At 40.4% G+C, this 17,171-nt stretch overlaps 1 protein-coding gene across 31 annotated transcripts in view; it reads right to left on the minus strand.

Annotated features, from left to right (window-relative positions):
• The window catches only part of Dlg2 (discs large MAGUK scaffold protein 2), a 1,657,078-nt gene that overhangs the window by 606,664 nt on the left and 1,033,243 nt on the right, over positions 1 to 17,171 (minus strand). For all 31 annotated transcript variants that reach the window (XM_075952981.1, XM_075952978.1, XM_075952983.1 and 28 more), the window contains one exon: positions 2,635 to 2,688. In XM_075952981.1, coding sequence (XP_075809096.1) covers positions 2,635 to 2,688 — 54 coding nt within the window. The remainder of the gene's footprint in view (positions 1 to 2,634; positions 2,689 to 17,171) is intronic.

The raw sequence follows: 17,171 nt of genomic DNA on the forward strand, positions 1-17,171 counted from the left end.
TGTGATTAAACTAAAATCTTTGGGAATAATCAAAGTAAGGTACCAAGTTGACATTTAGCAGAATCAGAGCAACTGGGTTAATTCATTATTTGTGGTTGCTTTTCCTAGCTAATCAATTGGAGCATCAGTTGAGCCTGCCTGTATAAGATCTTCATTTAGATTCTATTGATAAGTCATTTTCACATGCCAGCATCTCAAATTGAAGCCATGAGATTCCCTAACAGAAAGCGTTGAACTATTATTGATTCACTACAAAAAGTAGTCCCATTTGCCAAACCAAGTCCCCGCAAAGCACAGTATCTGTGCTAATGTCAGCTGTCAAATTGAAACAGTCCAAAGTCATCTGAGGGATCCGCAGTTGAGGGAATGCCCAGATCAGACTGGCCTGTGGCCAGGTCTGTGGGGAATTGTCTTGACTGCTGACGGATGTGAAAGGACCAGCCTAGGCAGAGAAACCTAAGCTGCTTAAGAAAGTTAGCTGACCATGAACTGGAGAGCCAATGAAAGCCAGTCAGGGAACAGCATTCCTCCATGGTTTCCCATTCTACTCTTGCCCTTCTCTCAATTCTTTCAGTGATAGACTGTGGCCTTTACTATGTAAGACAAACAAAACCCCCCTTTCCCATCTTGTCTTTGGTGTTTTATGCTAGCAATAGAAAGGTGGTGAGAATACTACTTTTCTGTTAGCAAACTACTTTCCTGCTTTGTCAAATATTTTATGCCAAACAGGTTTGTTTATAATATCAAACTCTTTAATATATTGATCCCTATCCCGTGGAAAGTTGGGGGTTCTGTGGCAAGCTCTCTTTAGCAAAATTCCCATTATTTTGGGGGGTTTGTAATGGGGTGATGTAAGCAAGCTTTGTTCTGAAGTTGAGAGGTTTACTGTCAGAGAGGGAAGGAGGGAAGACACACAGGGAACATCAAGGTAGGAGTTGAAAAATCTTTAAAAAATAGTAAGGGCATTTATTTATTACTCTGCTTATTGCTCAGAATATTTCAGTGAGTTACTGAACCTCCTTAAAATTCCCTTTCCCAATTTTTAAAGTATAAAAATTAATAGATTATTCTTCATTTGTTAGGAGAACTAAATTGTATGCTTTCGTTAACTACTTAAAACAATGCTAGGTATTCATGAGAAGGTAGAAGGAATGATCAAAAACATAGCAGTCACCAAATAACTTTAATATAGTACTTCATCTCCTCTACAGAGCCCTTAACTTTCCAAGACTACTTGATTCATGCCAGAGAGTTTAACCACATTTCCTCTCTCTCTCTTTCTCTGGCACTCCACTGTTCTTGTTTAGGAAGATTTAAGAGATGCTAGTTTAAAACTTCAGGTGGTTCAGCATTAAGCCAAGACTGCAGTTATTTCTGTTCTGACCCCGTGTCCCAGTTTAGTACGGAGTTCTGTAATCAAGTCCCAGCATTGTACCTGAGTCCTTTGCATCTAAATCCTGGCTTGCCGAACCTGCTTGGGACCTCTGGTTTGTGAGGTTGGATTTCCCTAAAGGCAGCCTATGGATGAGGCAAACTTTGCAAATTGCTGTTCATACCTTGGAAAGTATTAATAGTTGTCATTAGGAATGGAAAATATTTACATAAAGATGTGTCTTTCCAATATCTCTTGCAAGATAACATAATTTGGCAAAGTGGCTCCAGGTAAGTGTTGTCCTCTTTAGAGAGCCATATACTTTGTATTCCCCATAGTCCCCTGCTCCATTTGTGTCTGGATTTGCTTGGTGGCTCCAGGCATGTGGGGTTGGGCTCTGAGTCTGTGAACACCCAGCAGGGACCAAATACCTGCTTTGCACCATTGCTGCTATGCATTTTACACACTTAAAACCAGAAATCTGTTCCTTTCATTTATTCCACTGGTTCCTCTTCCCTACTCCATACTGTCTCTCTGCCCTTGTCTTTTTGTCCCTGGTCACCAAGACCCATCCATCCGCCATCTCAAAGTACTCACAGAAATCCAGAATCACGTCAACCGCCCTCTTACACTGAGTCTACTGCCAGTCTCTGGATCTAGATTCTGTCCTCCAAGTCTTTGGCTACCATAGTGGTTAGGCACCAGCATTCAGGCTGTTCGCCCCACCCTGCCATTTCATCTCCACTGGGGCTCCTACTAAGTCATACTTCACATTCCCACACATATGCATGTATTTTTACAGAAAACGCCATCCGTAAAATTTCCCCTCTAGTTTTTATTGGGAGCCACAAATAATTTATCAACTATTTATTGATTAACTCGGTTGTGGGCTCTGCAATAGAAATTGATCGGAATGTTAGTTTAGCCAGAAACACAATGATGTTTGCCATGCCTGCTTCAAGCATTTCAATCCTTTTCCAGCCGAGCACCTAGCACACAAACAGTATTTTAACAGACCTGTCCATGCTTTTTTTTCCCTCATGACTGACCACTTTGCTTTACAAAATACGAACAAAAAAGAAAAACATTTGTTTCCAAGCCAAGGATCAGGAAATATCAAAACAAAGGTCACAAAACTAATTATGTATATCATTATGCCATAGTGTCTGGGCTGACTAGAACTAATTACACAGTGGCTGTTAAATTCAGCTCATTGAGTATTACCAGACTTTTAAAATAAAGCAAATAAAAGTTGTACTTACATAAGGAATAGTGTCCAAAGTATCTGTGTTGACAATTATAGGAGCGGGGCTAGCCTAAAGAAAAGAGAAAAAAAGATAAAGTAACCAATAATATGTTCAGAGACCGATTCTGTTACCATGTTTAACAAAGACACCCACAAGCATTTCCTGAGGTCTGGTACCTGCTCTGGGCAGATGTTAGAGCCTGAAATAAGAAGACTAAGTTTCCGCATGTCCCGCAGGTTCCCGCACTTCAAGTACTTCTTTGCAAAGCTTAATAAAGTAAATTAAGCATTTGTAGAAATTGCATCAATTTTCTCTTTAATTGTCCACAACAGCAATAGGGATGTCTATTAAAGTGGGCAGATTTTCTTGAAAATCTTGAAGTGTGCCATTTTCTTGAAAAAATGAGTTTGCTGAAGAAATTTGACTTTTCTCTCAAGTAAGCACAATCAAATGTCAGCCAATATTTAAACTGGCATATGACAGTAGACTTACCTAATGCAAAAAAAAAGACTCACTTACTAACATTTGTTTACTACATATGCTGCATCATTATTTTACATTTATGTATCTAGGATCATGAATACTAGACAAAAAAATTAAAAAAATAGAGATTCCAAGAAATCATATTTGATATGGTGAGCTTCCTTTTCCAAAACCATTTGTGCATTTTCCAGCAATTCCCTTTAAAGTTGAAGGGAGCCAGCAAAGACTGATATAGGAGCGCTACAAGACTACCCATTAGAAAATAAGAGATGGCAATCTATTTGCGTCAACAATCCAGCTTCATGAATATTGAGTAGACCTATCTCTATTTTCAAGTTTGTAGAATGTTCACATCAACCTTTCCTTCATTCCCCAGAGGATCTTTAATCTCCATCCCGAATTATTACAGATTTCATTTAGATAGTGGGAATGCCCTCATCATGATTAATTGAGAGCTGTCCTATGTGATGCGGTATCTTGGCAAGTGCTCAACTTTTGGGACATTTCATTAGCTGTGCCCTCTGGAGTTAATGGAGTTAACAGCATTTTTAATGTCAGTCTTTGCCAGTGGAATCGTAGCAAATTTTTTTAAAAGCATTGCAGTAGGCTTTGCATGATGAAATTATGCTTCTTAGCTTAGAACACCAGGATTGGTGAACATAAACGTGATGTGTATGTTTACACAGCAGGTCAACCGGATCATGGTGTGTTACTATCAGTAAAAACTTTGTGGATGAATAGAGACTTTCTGGAAAGATGGATCACAAATATGCAAACCTAAAAATGCCATCTGTAAATAGCCTTTTGGTATGGGGAAGAGCTTCTGAGTCAAAGACATGGGCTCAACGCTGGCTTAGCAACTTCCCCACTAAATGCTCTGCGGTCTATATAACTTCTTGGAGTTGTGCCCCTGTGTTAGGACTCTCTGACTCATTCACTTCTGTGGAGCGGGAAATAATTGTCATCATGTTAAAAAATGTTAAAGATTAAATGAGGATATGAGTTTGAATACACGTTATAGACTACATTACAGTATTAACGCCAAATATTTGTAAGTGTTCCTAAGTACTATAAGTACACACACTCTCATATATGTGATGGTTGGTAATCTACTCAGACTTCAGAGATCTCAGTGCTATGGTAGTTTGTAGTGATAACAATGGTGTTGTTTAATAAATAAATAATCTTTATATATAAATTTATGTATGAGTACTGATAACACATTCACATTTAATTCCCAGAAAGACATAAGTCCATACTTATAAGACATCATTACTACTATACCCGTGTGAAGATGAGAAAGCTAAAGTTAAGGCAAAATAAGAACCGAATTGCAAACACTGACTTTTTAGGGCACCAAAAGCCACTGTTTCCCACTAAGCAGCTACCAAATCCTGGTGCTTTGGTGATTCTATCACAAAGCATCTAAGATCTCTGTTCTGGAGCACCACAGGAGAACCAGAGAAAGCGAAGACTACTTGGATGAAGGGATGCCTCACAGTTTTGCAGACTAGATATTGAAAGCAAGCTGATGAATCCTCTATGCTTTTTATTTGGTCCTTATGATCCACAAAAGAGCCTTGTCGCATATCTTTAAGCCAATTGAAAACTGCCTATCTATCACACCTGTTCTTTGTTATCAAGCGTAGCATTGATCACTAAATTTGCAAGACCTGATCTGGGGCTTCTATTTAATTATTTTCTGTTATAGGTTACATTTTATGCTGCATGAATAAATTTAAGAACCCACTTCCCATGCAGTGTTATCTATAACTTTCTGTTTATGCCAGTTTCCATTTCCCATATGCAAATTTGGTCTTTGCAATAAGATTCTATATTTAAAAATTAACAAAAATTATATACTACTCTAGAATTCCCTATTTGAATTGAATATACAGAAGAAAACAAGAATTTTATTATGACTTTTATTAATTGTGTAGTGTCAAATATCAAAATCATGGCTTTGCCCAGAGATGTGTCCTCTACCACCAGGCTACACACCAGTCCTACTTAGGAACTGATAACTGAATGTAACTGTGAAGTACAGACAAAGGCTCGAAGAAAAGCATCAGATATCTTTACAAGCTTTACCAGGCATTTCCCGGATACTAGCCTGCCCCCGTGCTAATATCTGAGTCACAGAACATTTTTACATTTCAGCTTCTGTTTCCCCGTTGACTTTGGCAAGGGTCAGAAGTCAAGCCTGGATTTATGTGGTTGGGTTTCTGAGTTTTAGAAATCAGTACCCTGGTTGAGTTTATGGTTCCCTCTAAGTTTCTTCTCCACACACCCCCACATAGACACCCTTGTTTCATAGTAGATATCCTCCTTAATTGAACCCATCAATCACACCCGTGACTCAACACACTCCAGCCTCCCGTTCCCATATGCTTAATTTCCACGCACTGGAAGGAGACTCATAACAAATCTGGAGAAAGAAAAATCATTTTCTTTTCATCGGTGGGTTTAAGCCTTGTGTTTATTTAAACCTAGGCAGGCCTTTTGAAACTTTAAGGGATTAAGAAGAACAGCCTTTCATGGGTGACCCGAACAGTAAAGGGCAAGTGGTTTTCCCTTGCCTTTACATTCTCTCGCATGTGGAGAAAGCCAGTTTACAGCAGGAAAAGATAAAGCCAATCACAGAGAATCAAGAAGCTAAATGTTAATTATTAGATCAACTGATTCATCCACTGCAGCTTCTTTTCTGTCGTTGTGTTTCACAGGCTACCCAAGCCTTCCAAGATTACAGTGGCTACATTGCTTTCGCCAGTAAAAGGAAAACTTCTGGGCTTGCCACAAAGAGAACCACATTCATAAGGAAGTCACCAGAGTGAAGGTACGCTCTGTAGAGTTCATGACGGTCCTGATCAGCGCTGTCACTGCTGCGATAAAGCACCATGGTCAAGGAAGCTCAGGGAGTAAAGGGTTTATTTGACATACACTTCTATTCTACACCCTGTTTAATCCACGACAGAAGTCAGGATAGAAACTTAAACAGGGCTGGAACCTGGAGGCAGCAGTTGGTGCCGCCGTCATGGAGGATCATAGCTTATTAGTTTGTTACCCGTAACTTACTCAGCCTCGTTTCTACAGAACATAAGACCACCAACCCAGGGGTAGCCCAACCAGTCATGGGTTGGGTCCTCCCATATCAGTCACTAATTAAGAAAATGCTCTACACGCTTGTCTACAGCATGTTTCTATGGAGGCATTCTCTCACCTGCAACTCTGCCATCATCAACGACTCCAGCTTTGGTCTAATTGACATAGAACCTGCTAGCACAATGGTGCTCATCCTTGATGCTGTCTACACTTGGATGTTGCTAATTGCCAGTTCTGTGAAATATTTCTGATGTAAGTAAGCAGGTACTTTCAGACTCCCTACAGGGAAGAAGTCTTCTCAATAAAGGTTTTGGTAGAGAGTACAGTTTCTGGAGACCATTCTGGGTGTCAGGGAGCTAATATCTGGAAGTGCGGTGTGCACAAGGCCAAAGACAGAATCCAGACTCACTGCTAACATTTCAAGACGCAACATAGAAACACAGCAACCAACTCTCTCATCAACTAGACTGCATGCCATGCACAGTTAGATTTGCAACATGAGGAATTTTGCAAGCATTTCAGCCTAGCCAGAGCATGAACATTGAAGGCAAGCAGTTGCCAAGTTAAGAAGGAGGTAAAATATGTGCAGAATATGAGCTGCTGTTCTGGCCTGACATCTCGATTGTCTTCTCAGTCATTCAGGGCAAGACTCCCGAAAGAGCACTGGCAAGGGCATAGTTGCTAAAATGACCTTAATATAAGCCATGGTGTGATAACCTGAAACCAAGTGGAAGCCTTTGGTGTGTGTGTGTGTGTGTGTGTGTGTGTGTGTGTGTGTGTGTGTGTGAGAGAGAGAGAGAGAGAGAGAGAGAGAGAGAGAGAGAGATTTCCCTGAAAGCTATACACCTCTGAACCTCCAGTTACCCATCAGCTGGCTGTCACTCACTGCTGCCAGTTACCCTGTTAGCCAACCTTTAGTTTCATGATCTGTAGAGGATGCCAGCAGAATGAGGTCCAAATGGATTATAGTTTGACCCAGGAGAAAAGCATATTGGGGTTATCTATCTGTATATTCTGTCAAGTCTGAAATAAGACCTCAGTATTGAGGACTGGACTGGATATGCCACAGACTGATACCTAAGGTGATATGTTTTCTGTTAGATTTTCCTAATGCCCTCCATTCAGCTGGCCTATATGGAAAGAGGAATTCTTGAAAAGAGAAATCTTTCCCCCCTAAATTGTACTTGTGTTCTCTTTTGAGATGAAAACTTTCTCTTCCTCCTCCTTACTTCTCCACAGTCTGCTGGACTTGACCCCCACACCACTGGAAATTCTCAGGTTTCGACTCCCAGTTGAAGGAAGTGTTTTGGAACCTATAATTACCTTCAGCTGAAGACTTTCAGTACCATCACTCAGCCATATCTACCCTCCTGCTCTTTAAGAGAGTGTAGCTAACAATTCCACAAGCACTAATGTGGTACCTAGTTCATATAAATTAGCTTATTAAATCAGCATAGAATGCAACGAGAGGGGAATAACCAGATCTGTGGGCCCCTATGAGCCCTGGATAATTGATTCTGTGGGCACTGTTCTTGTGGTGTCCTTGACTTCTCTGACTCCTACAGTTCTTTCTCGTCTTCTTTCATAGGGTTCTCCAAGTTCTGCCTAATGTGTAGCTTGGGTCTCTGAGTCTACTCCCATTAAATGATAGATGAAGCCTCTCTAACGATGACTGTACTAGGTTCTGGTCTATGACTGTAGCAGAACATCATTAGGAATGGATTCATTCATTTGTTGCTGTGGTTGTTGTTGTTGACCAGTCCCGTTTGGTTCTATCCCAGGTCTCTGGGGTGTTCAGCCTCTGGTTTCCTGGCCATCCAGGCAGTGTCAGACATGGACTCCCTCTCATGGCATGGACCTCAAGTTGAACCAGTCACTCCTGGGCCACTTTCACAGTTTTGTGTCACATTTACCCCAATGCATCTTGCAGGCAGGACAAGCTGTAGGTTGAAGTTTTTGTGGCTAGGTTGTTGTCTTAATCCCACCACTGAAAGCCTTGCCTGGTTATGGAAGATGGCCAGTTCAGGCTCCGCATTCCCCATTTCTAGAAGTCTTCACTAGGGTCACCCTTATAGATTCCAGAGAGTTTTTATTGCCTCAGCTTTCCACATCATCCACCAAACACCTTAAATTCCAGTCAACTCTCCCAGTACTCTCTCCCTCCTCCGCTCCCCCAACTTGGTCCCTCTTGTTCCCACCCCCACTTACTTCAGTCCAGTCCACCTACGAATCTATTATTTCCCCTTCCAATGGAGATGCATGCAATTTTATTATTTAATTTTACAAACAGAATTTTAAAAAGTGACTTGCTTCAGGTCTCATAATTACTTTAAGAGCCGAGGCTACAATTATAACACAAAATAATCATAGTAGCAATACCTTTGGTGAGATATATTACGCATCAATGATGACACTTTAAGATAAATCAGTGCACTTAACTTTGCAGTAGTAGTTAAATGAAATGACATTGCCACCACCGAAAAGATATAGAAAAGCAGGAAAGGGAGGAGGCAAGACCGGAAGACAGGGGACAGGAAGTGAAGGAGAGGGAAGTTAGGGGACAAGAAGAGGGGGTAAGGTGGAGTAAGGGAAAGGGGTGGGGAAAGGAGAGTGGTATGGGTGAGGTCAGGGAGAATCAGAGAAGGAAAGAAGCCAAAGTTGACTAGCTAATTTGCTTAAGGTCATAAATCTATGAAGATCCATGAGAGGTTCCCAGCCATGTCTTTCTGGCATCAGAACCCAGGAGCAAACCAATTTCCTCACTGATCCGTTTAACTTTCCTTAAGCAGATTGAAAGTACTCCTCTTTTCCTTTTTCTTCCTTTCTTCTTTCCTTCCTTCCTCCCTCCCTCCCTCCCTCTTTCTTTCTTTCTTTCTTTCTTTCTTTCTTTCTTTCTTTCTTTCTTTCTTTCTTTCTTTCTTTCTTTCTTTCTTTCCTTTCTCCTCATCTTCTTTCTTGGCCTGGAAAGTTAGGAGTTTCTCTTTCATACTCTAAAGCAAAGTTTCTCTCCATTCTGACTGAGATTCAATTTCCCAATTCTCACAAGGTTTCTAGGTCCCCTAATCTACTGCAAACTTCTGCTTTAAAAAATGGGACAATGCTATTTTCTAGTTAACCTATTTCTCAAGAAGTGAGGTAAAAAAATAAAGCCTGTGAAGCCAAATCGAGTCCTATAAATGGAAGGTAATGTTATTACTGGATTTAGCTTTTTCTTTTTCAAATATTGTCGTCTCATGTTCCCTTCTCCACAATACCAACCAGGTGGGTGCGGTGTCATCCAACCCAGCGGTAAGTCAGCACTACCAAATTCACCAGTGCATTCCCGTTACTTGGTCTGTGCTCAACCTGAAGTGACTGGAGCATGCTCCTCAGAGCACAGGACACTGAGGCACGCAGAGTGGGTAAGAGAGTGGCTTAGGTACCTGAGAGCATAGCAAGTTGGATTTCACTACAGGCTAATGGCTGAAGAGGCCAAGATCTTAGATGTCCTCCCTAACCCTAAAAACCTATAGAGGGCAACCTACCTTCTTTGCCATCAACCTAGTTCAAAAAACAGGAAGATGGAATAGCAGAAGCATCTTTTTCACTTGAGCAAATTCAACTCTGAAACAACTCCTCTTGAAAACCCCCAGTTCTTACTTTATTCATTCATTCATCCATTGTTTGGCTTTTGGAGACAAGACAAGTTCTTAGTATATTGCCCAAGGTGTCCTGAAGCTCATGATTCTCCAGGTTTATATTTCTGAGCGCAACAAACTTCCTTAACAATAAAAAAGAACATTATTTTATTCTAATGGATAAAAAAAATCTTATAAAGTAATTTCTCCAGTTCTTAGCTGAGAAAAGAAAGATATCAAACCTTCCTGTAGAGAATTAATTATCAAATATGTATGAATACTTTACATATGGTATGAAACATGATACTGGTATTTGCTTGGTCTCTAGTTAGCTGAGACATTTCCATACTGATATTCAAAGTGGCTGTACCAGTTTACACTCTCACCAGCAACGCAGGAGTGTTCCTTTTACGCCACATCCTCTCCAGCATAAGTTTCATCAGTGTTTTAGATCTTGGCCATTCTTACAGGTGTAAGATGGAATCTCAGAGTTGTGATTTGTGTTTCTCTGATGGAAACAACCGATAATGCCCCTCAACCAAAAAATGGATAAGGAAAATGTGGTATATTTTCACAATGGAGTACTACACAATAGAAAAAAATAATGACATCTTGAAATTTGGAGGCAAATGGATGGATCTAGGAGACATCATATTGAGTGAGATAATTCAGACTGAGAAAGACAATTATCACATGTACTCACTCATTAGTGGCTTTAGACATAAAGCAAAGAAAACCAGCCTACAATTCACAGTCCCAGAGAACCTAGACAACAATGAAGACACTAAGAGAAACAAAAATGGATCTAATCTACATGGGAAGACAAGATCTCCTGAGTAAATTGAGAGAGTGGGGATCAAGGGAGAGGGTAGAAGGAGGGGAAGATAAAGGGCAGGGAGCAGAGAAAAATGTATAGCTCAATAAAATCTATAAAAAAAATTAAAAAGCACCATGCCCAAAAGAAACTTGTGGAGGAAAGGGTTTATTTCATCTTACAGGTTAGAGTTCATTGTTGAGGGAAGTCAAGGCAGGAGTTCAAGCAGGCACTGAGTCAGAGACTACGGAGCAATGCTGCTTTCTGTTGCTACCTTTCTTACTGGCTGGGCCCTCCTCTGAAAATTAACACTTATCAAGACAATGCTTCATAGACATGCCCACAGGCCAATCTGACACAAGCTCATCCACAAATGAAGTTACCTCTTCCCAGGTAGGTACAGTAGGTTACCAAGATCACCCATCACTAATCATTCTTGTTAACAGGCTTTGATGGGAAATTTGTTCAGATACAATACTCATAATTTCTTTGCAATATTGTAATTGTTGGGATGGGTAAACCCCTTGTTCCATGACATTTCATTATCAGCCTATTGAAAGAAAAGTTATGGTTCATTGGCTTTTACTTACATGGAACTAGACTTAAAACAAGATGAAGATTTATGAATTAGCCCCCCCAAGAGCACGGGATCAGTGAAACAGGTAGAGCAGGCAATATCTTCCTTCTGTGGAAAGCTGTTGTACTGCACTGCTGGATTCCCTACTCCACTGTTCTAAACTGTGGAATATCTATCAAGGGAAACTCTCAGCAGAAACACCCTAATTCTGACCATCTGCTTGTGTGGGCTCACTTTTTCTGCCCCTCATTACCACCTGAAGAATTGTGTCCTCCATCTCCGTTCCATTTGTAGATGAGTCAGGTGGGAAGCTGGGCTCTATCATCACTTGTCCAAGGCCACAGCACTAATAACCAGCAGAGATGGCGATTACTCATCTTGACTCAACATCTATCATCTTCCACTCAAACTTCTTTGCTTGGAAAACAGTAGGCAGTTGCAGGCAGTAACATCTGCCCAGAGTTACCATGCCACCATACATAAGAAATCAAAGATTTTGGAGAAAACATAGAATTTGAGAAAAAAAGCTAAGGATTCAAAAATCTTGGAAAAAAACAAGTTTATAGCTACAGCATTTTCAATACTGAGATCTACCGCAAACTATACACTCATTTTGTATCTCATGCTTTATCTTAACAAAGAATTTATGCTTTTCCTGTTTTACTCCATAAATACCTATTTTAGATGCAAAAGTATTTCAAGATATTTATAATAGAGTCAACTTGATATCTCCAGTAGTTCTTCCCTGGCTATCAAACTCCAAATCCCCTATCTCCCTGGGAATGGCCATGGTACAGGTAAGGAATTATGTCCCTAGTGTAAAGATAACAAGAATCAGAGACTGGAGGTACCGACTTTGTAACCAATAACTTTCATAAGTCAGAATAAAAGGTAATTCAGTGAGCCTCTGAGTTTATTTATATAGTTGAAGGATAAAAAGTATAGGGGGTGACCTCTAAGGGTGCATCTCATCAAGGATAAATCACATCATATCATAAATTTTACCCTATTGGGAAGCCCTGGGGAGTGGAGGGGCCTGGCACAGGATGTACTGTCCTTCCTGCAGGGAAATAACTTCTTGCTCTGCTATTACCACCTTTTCATATTGTTCTTAAGAAAAATTAGCTGAAATGAAACACAGAAGTTCAATGAGATAAGGGTGAATGACACAAATAGGTGTCTGATAAATTGACTCACGGGTGAGGCATTGTTTGTCTTAGAGAATGTTCCTTCTAGATGATTTCCTTATTCTGTGCTCATAATCTATATGTTTCCTTGTACACTTGTTAACTGTGGCCTCAAGAGTATAATATAGAAGGGCTAGGGATGTAATTGGGTAAGAGAGTATTGCCTAGTAGTCACCAGGGCCTGGGTTCTATTCCTGACACTGACAACCAAAGCAAAATCAGAAGTGAAAACGATCTTTCTTTATGGAAGCACTATAAGTGTTTGAAGGGAAGCAGAGTCTTTTCTTCTTGACTTGCTTTTCTCCATGTTTTCTAAGTTCCAATTCCAGTAAAAAAAAATCCACTGTCTTCCTTTCACTCCTACTAATCATGATTTAATCCTAAATCATACAGTGTTTGAAACTGCATGTAGATGAAGTCATGGAGAAAGTTGTAAAATATTTCACACCTGAAATGAATCTTTTGCGTGAGGGACAGGAGGAATTGAGAGTTCATGGCTGTGTAATTGTTATTGATCACAATGTGCTCGTGTCTATGGCGGGCAGCCCTGCAGCCTTGTGAGGCTTCTGAAAGTCAGCACTTGGTTTGGATGACAATAGGAACAGGGCAGAGAATGTTTTAGTTCTATTTTTCATCTTATAACTGTGACGATGCTAAACGCCTGACAATCTAGCCTACCTCCGTTTCTCTTCAAGATTAATGTCCTACTTGTAGTCCGTCTCAATGAAGAAAAGCATTAAGGATATGTAGGAAAGAATGATAGTATTCAGAAAACAAAGGCTTGCTAAATGCTTCTTCCATTTGCTGGTAGGAAAGAACACATTGTGCAGATGTCCTTGTGCATTGTCGTTAAATACACAATGGACTCTTTTGTTCTTCAAGCCAAGAGACTACAAATCTCTAGATCTGAACTGCCAACCAGTTCCCAGTCCCGCATCTGCCTTAGCTTCCCAGGGAAGAAATACATTTTTCTTGGCTTCTGGTTTTGCCCAGGCTTTCTAATGGTTAATTACTCTGTATGTAACATGAGCGTTTTGCTTGCTGTACTCGAACAGTGTTTCAAGGGAAAAATGAATGGATATTGGGGCCAGAGAGACAGCTTAATAGCTGAAGGGCTATACTCTACAGGCACAGGAAGTTTGACGACCAGACCTCTTGTAAAATACTCAAGAGCAATGGCTCACATGTGCAACTCCTGAGTAGCGAGGGAAGATACAAGAAGAGCCCTAGGACTGACATTCAGTCCAGCTAACAGAATGAGTGGGTACCCGGACAGAGAGAGGGCCCCTGACTCAAAAACAACCAAGGTACATGGTATTGTAAGGAACTGCAGCCGTGGCTGATGGCGGATCTGCTTATTCATTTATACACACCTGCAGACACAGAAGCACCTGCATATGAACATGGATCTTTGCACACGTGGAGAACACACATGTATGCACACACAGAGAAACGCTGTCAGAGTTAGAGGTAAACAGTGGTTTTCAGAGGAAGCTGTCTTCTCCCTGCACTCGCAGACCTATGTGCCCATTGAAATTGCAGCCACACACACACTGGGACCTCAGTTTTTCAATGGGCAGCGCCAACAAATCCGAAAGGGGGGTTAGTTCTTTTTAAATCTGATATTTGAAGATATGCATCTATGTCTCTTCCTTATCCACTCCCACCCCATAGCAAGTTTGGTCCTGTTTGCTTTTATGCCACACGGCACGGAGACAGCAACTCTGCTCCTAGCAGAGGCTTCTGGGATTGGTAGAGCTTGGTTGTGGCACCTAACTTTCTAACTTGGATCAAGGCTGACAGTTAAAAGGGTTAGATGATTTCTGAGTTTAATTGTAACTCCATTTTGAATATTATTAAAGAGTCAATACAAATAGTTTTCAATAGTAATCATCCGACAGGAGTTTAAGACAGCTCACTTTTATGATGCAATTATCAGATTGAATTAATCTCTGAAATGTATAGTTACATTTAAATGAAAATAATGTTATTTAGTCCATCTGTGAATTACTATGAAAGCCATTGGGATCTTATATGAACACATTATGTAATGTGTGCGAGCTGACGTTACTTTGGGATAATACTGAAACTTCAACAGCATTCATAAGAATGGGGGCAATCTTGACTGAGCACATTATTTGGTCAGAACACATCCTCAGGGTTTAACTCACATCGTAGGAAACCTCAAAGAATCCTACAACAACATAGCACCTAGATTTATATATGATAAAACTGAGGACCAGAGTCTGAGTAAATGACCTAAGCTATCAAGCTGTAGAACAAAGGTTAGACCCAGGTCCCATGCCTAGCCAAAACTCTAAATCAGGACAAAGCAGTATACTAGACAGACTTTAGTGGAGTTCAAGCTACTGAAATATTTCTGATCCCAGCCATTTCAGATTTTGGTAATGAAAACTAATTGAATTTATGCTTTTTTTTTTTTTTGGAAAGTTGTAACAAGAAAGACAATGCCAGGGAGACAGGTTTTGCCAGTAGTCCCAGCTGTGGCACAAAAGGCCCACTAATAGCATTGATAAATTTTTAATTTCCATATAGCTAAAAAATGAGAAATGCTTATAATCTCAGCACATTGGAAACTAGGAAAGAGGATTTTAAGTTAAGGCCAGCTTACGTATCATAGGGAGACCCAGTCTCAAACTGACAAGATGGAGTTGCTGACGCCAGCCCTTCCAACAGCACTGAAAAGTTGAGAGGTTAAGGAGAAATGGTTCTTATGCACAGTAGCTGACACCAGCTCAATGTGTCCTCACCCTGGTTCCTACTTGTATTGTTTATTGGATCTGTCTCAGATGCAGGCAAGCTTCACCTCAAGACTGAGGTGTTGTAACAAAAAGTATGGAAATATGGTTAACCTCTCTGATGGGAATGCATGGTTTCTAAACAGACATTTATACTCTCCTTGGCTTGGAGACTATTGAAAAAAAAGGAATGAAAAAGAAAAACCAAAGCATTCCCAGGAATCTCCTGAGAGAAGTTTTCAGCCTCGCAGGCACCCAGAAGAAGTCATCTCCTGCATAAAGACTAACCGTTTGTCAGATGACCACGCAGGCACAGTGACTCTGAAGGAGAGCTTGGATCTGAGACAGTGGTGGCAGAGGACCACACCTTGGTTAGACTGATTCACTATGCACATCTCTTGCTGTCTATTGAAACTCTTCCTTCTGGGCAGGATCCCAAAGATAGACTCGTGTATGTGTGTGTGTGTGTGTGTGTGTGTGTGTGTGTGTGTGTGTGTTGGAATGTGTCACTGGATCTTTAACCTCATCTGAGTGTGTCCACCTTAAACAAATTTTTTATGCTTTCATTACATAAAAATTAAAGACAAATGCCATTTCCTAACTAAAGCTTTGGGCATTAATAGTACCCTATAGTAGTATGAACTCAAGACAAGTTTTGATGTACTCAACTTTAATTCTGTTTCACTATTGGAGGAAGTTTCTCTTGTTAACTCTGAACAATTTAGTTACTTGTTTTGCTGTAGCAAATACTTTTAGAGTTCTGATTTTGCAGTTTCCACAGCGTGTAAGGCAGGTGGGAATGGCTGAGTACAGATTTTATCTTTTGTACAATATCATATATCTGCGCTAATAGCCTGGAATTGATGAGTTAATAAAAATGCTGTACAAAATTAGCAATAACTGGAATATAGCAAAGGCATTCTGTACCTGGTATCACTGTGTGTGTAAATTCCATATATACATGAATATATATGTATGTATAGTAAATATACATATACAGATAATAAAGACGCAAAGTACACACCTGATGGGGAGAAAATAGATGGTTTTTGCTGTGTTCGTTTTTGTTTTATTTGAGTGAAAAAAGCAGTGACTCATTTCATCAGCAGTCTCAAGAAGTTCACACAGTCCTACCCTGCTGTAGTTATCCAGGTCACTTCTAGTTGAAGCGCCGTCCCCCTCCTTAAACTGAATGTCTCCGTAGATTAAGTGCCTTCTTTACTTCTTTACTATTAGGAATTCCTTTAATAGCTTTGCTCATATTCCTCAGAAAGCACTAGACTGAAAATTGGGGTATCATTAAACAGAATGGGAAGTGAGGGCACAAAGAATAAAACAGAAAAATGAATCCAGCAAGATGGAAGATTGTGCGTCAAGTCATATTTAGAATCCAGAGAGGACAAAACACACTTGGAACACCATGAACTAGGACTCGAAGTCATTGCTGAACAAATGCTATTTAGAGCTAACCTAAGCAGGCCCCTAAAGGACAGCCAGCAGCAGTCAGGGGAAGTCTTCCCAGAGCTGACAAGGCAGATTTTGAGAATACACGAGACAAGGATCACTTCCTCTTCCTCATCTCATCAGCGCTCAAATTGGTACTCTCGTGAATTAATCAATCACTACAGATTCACTTGGCAAACATCTTGTTTTCAGCACTGTTTTTAGCCGTGTAGACTATAGGGGGAGATGAGACTCACATAGTCTTGTCACATGAGCAGTTCACAGGGTCATGGGGACATGGGAGAAACCCATTCTAACTACTTAAAATATAAAACACAAAAGTTTAATAAAATAAAAAACAGGGCAGTGATAAAATCAAGAGGTATAGGTACTATTTGTCTTACTGGCTATTTGATTTTGAAAAGGAACCTGATTCCCCTGGCTTTCCAACTTGGAGGTGGCGATAGAAGTGTTATTTCACAGAACATTTTACTTGAGTCCGTACTCACTGTTCAACAGGGCTTCAAAAAGAGGGCAAAGGAGTACCACGCAATGTCAGACTTGTGGGAA

Source organism: Microtus pennsylvanicus, chromosome 18 (assembly GCF_037038515.1).
Source record: "Microtus pennsylvanicus isolate mMicPen1 chromosome 18, mMicPen1.hap1, whole genome shotgun sequence".
Classification (NCBI taxonomy): Eukaryota; Metazoa; Chordata; class Mammalia; order Rodentia; family Cricetidae; genus Microtus; species Microtus pennsylvanicus.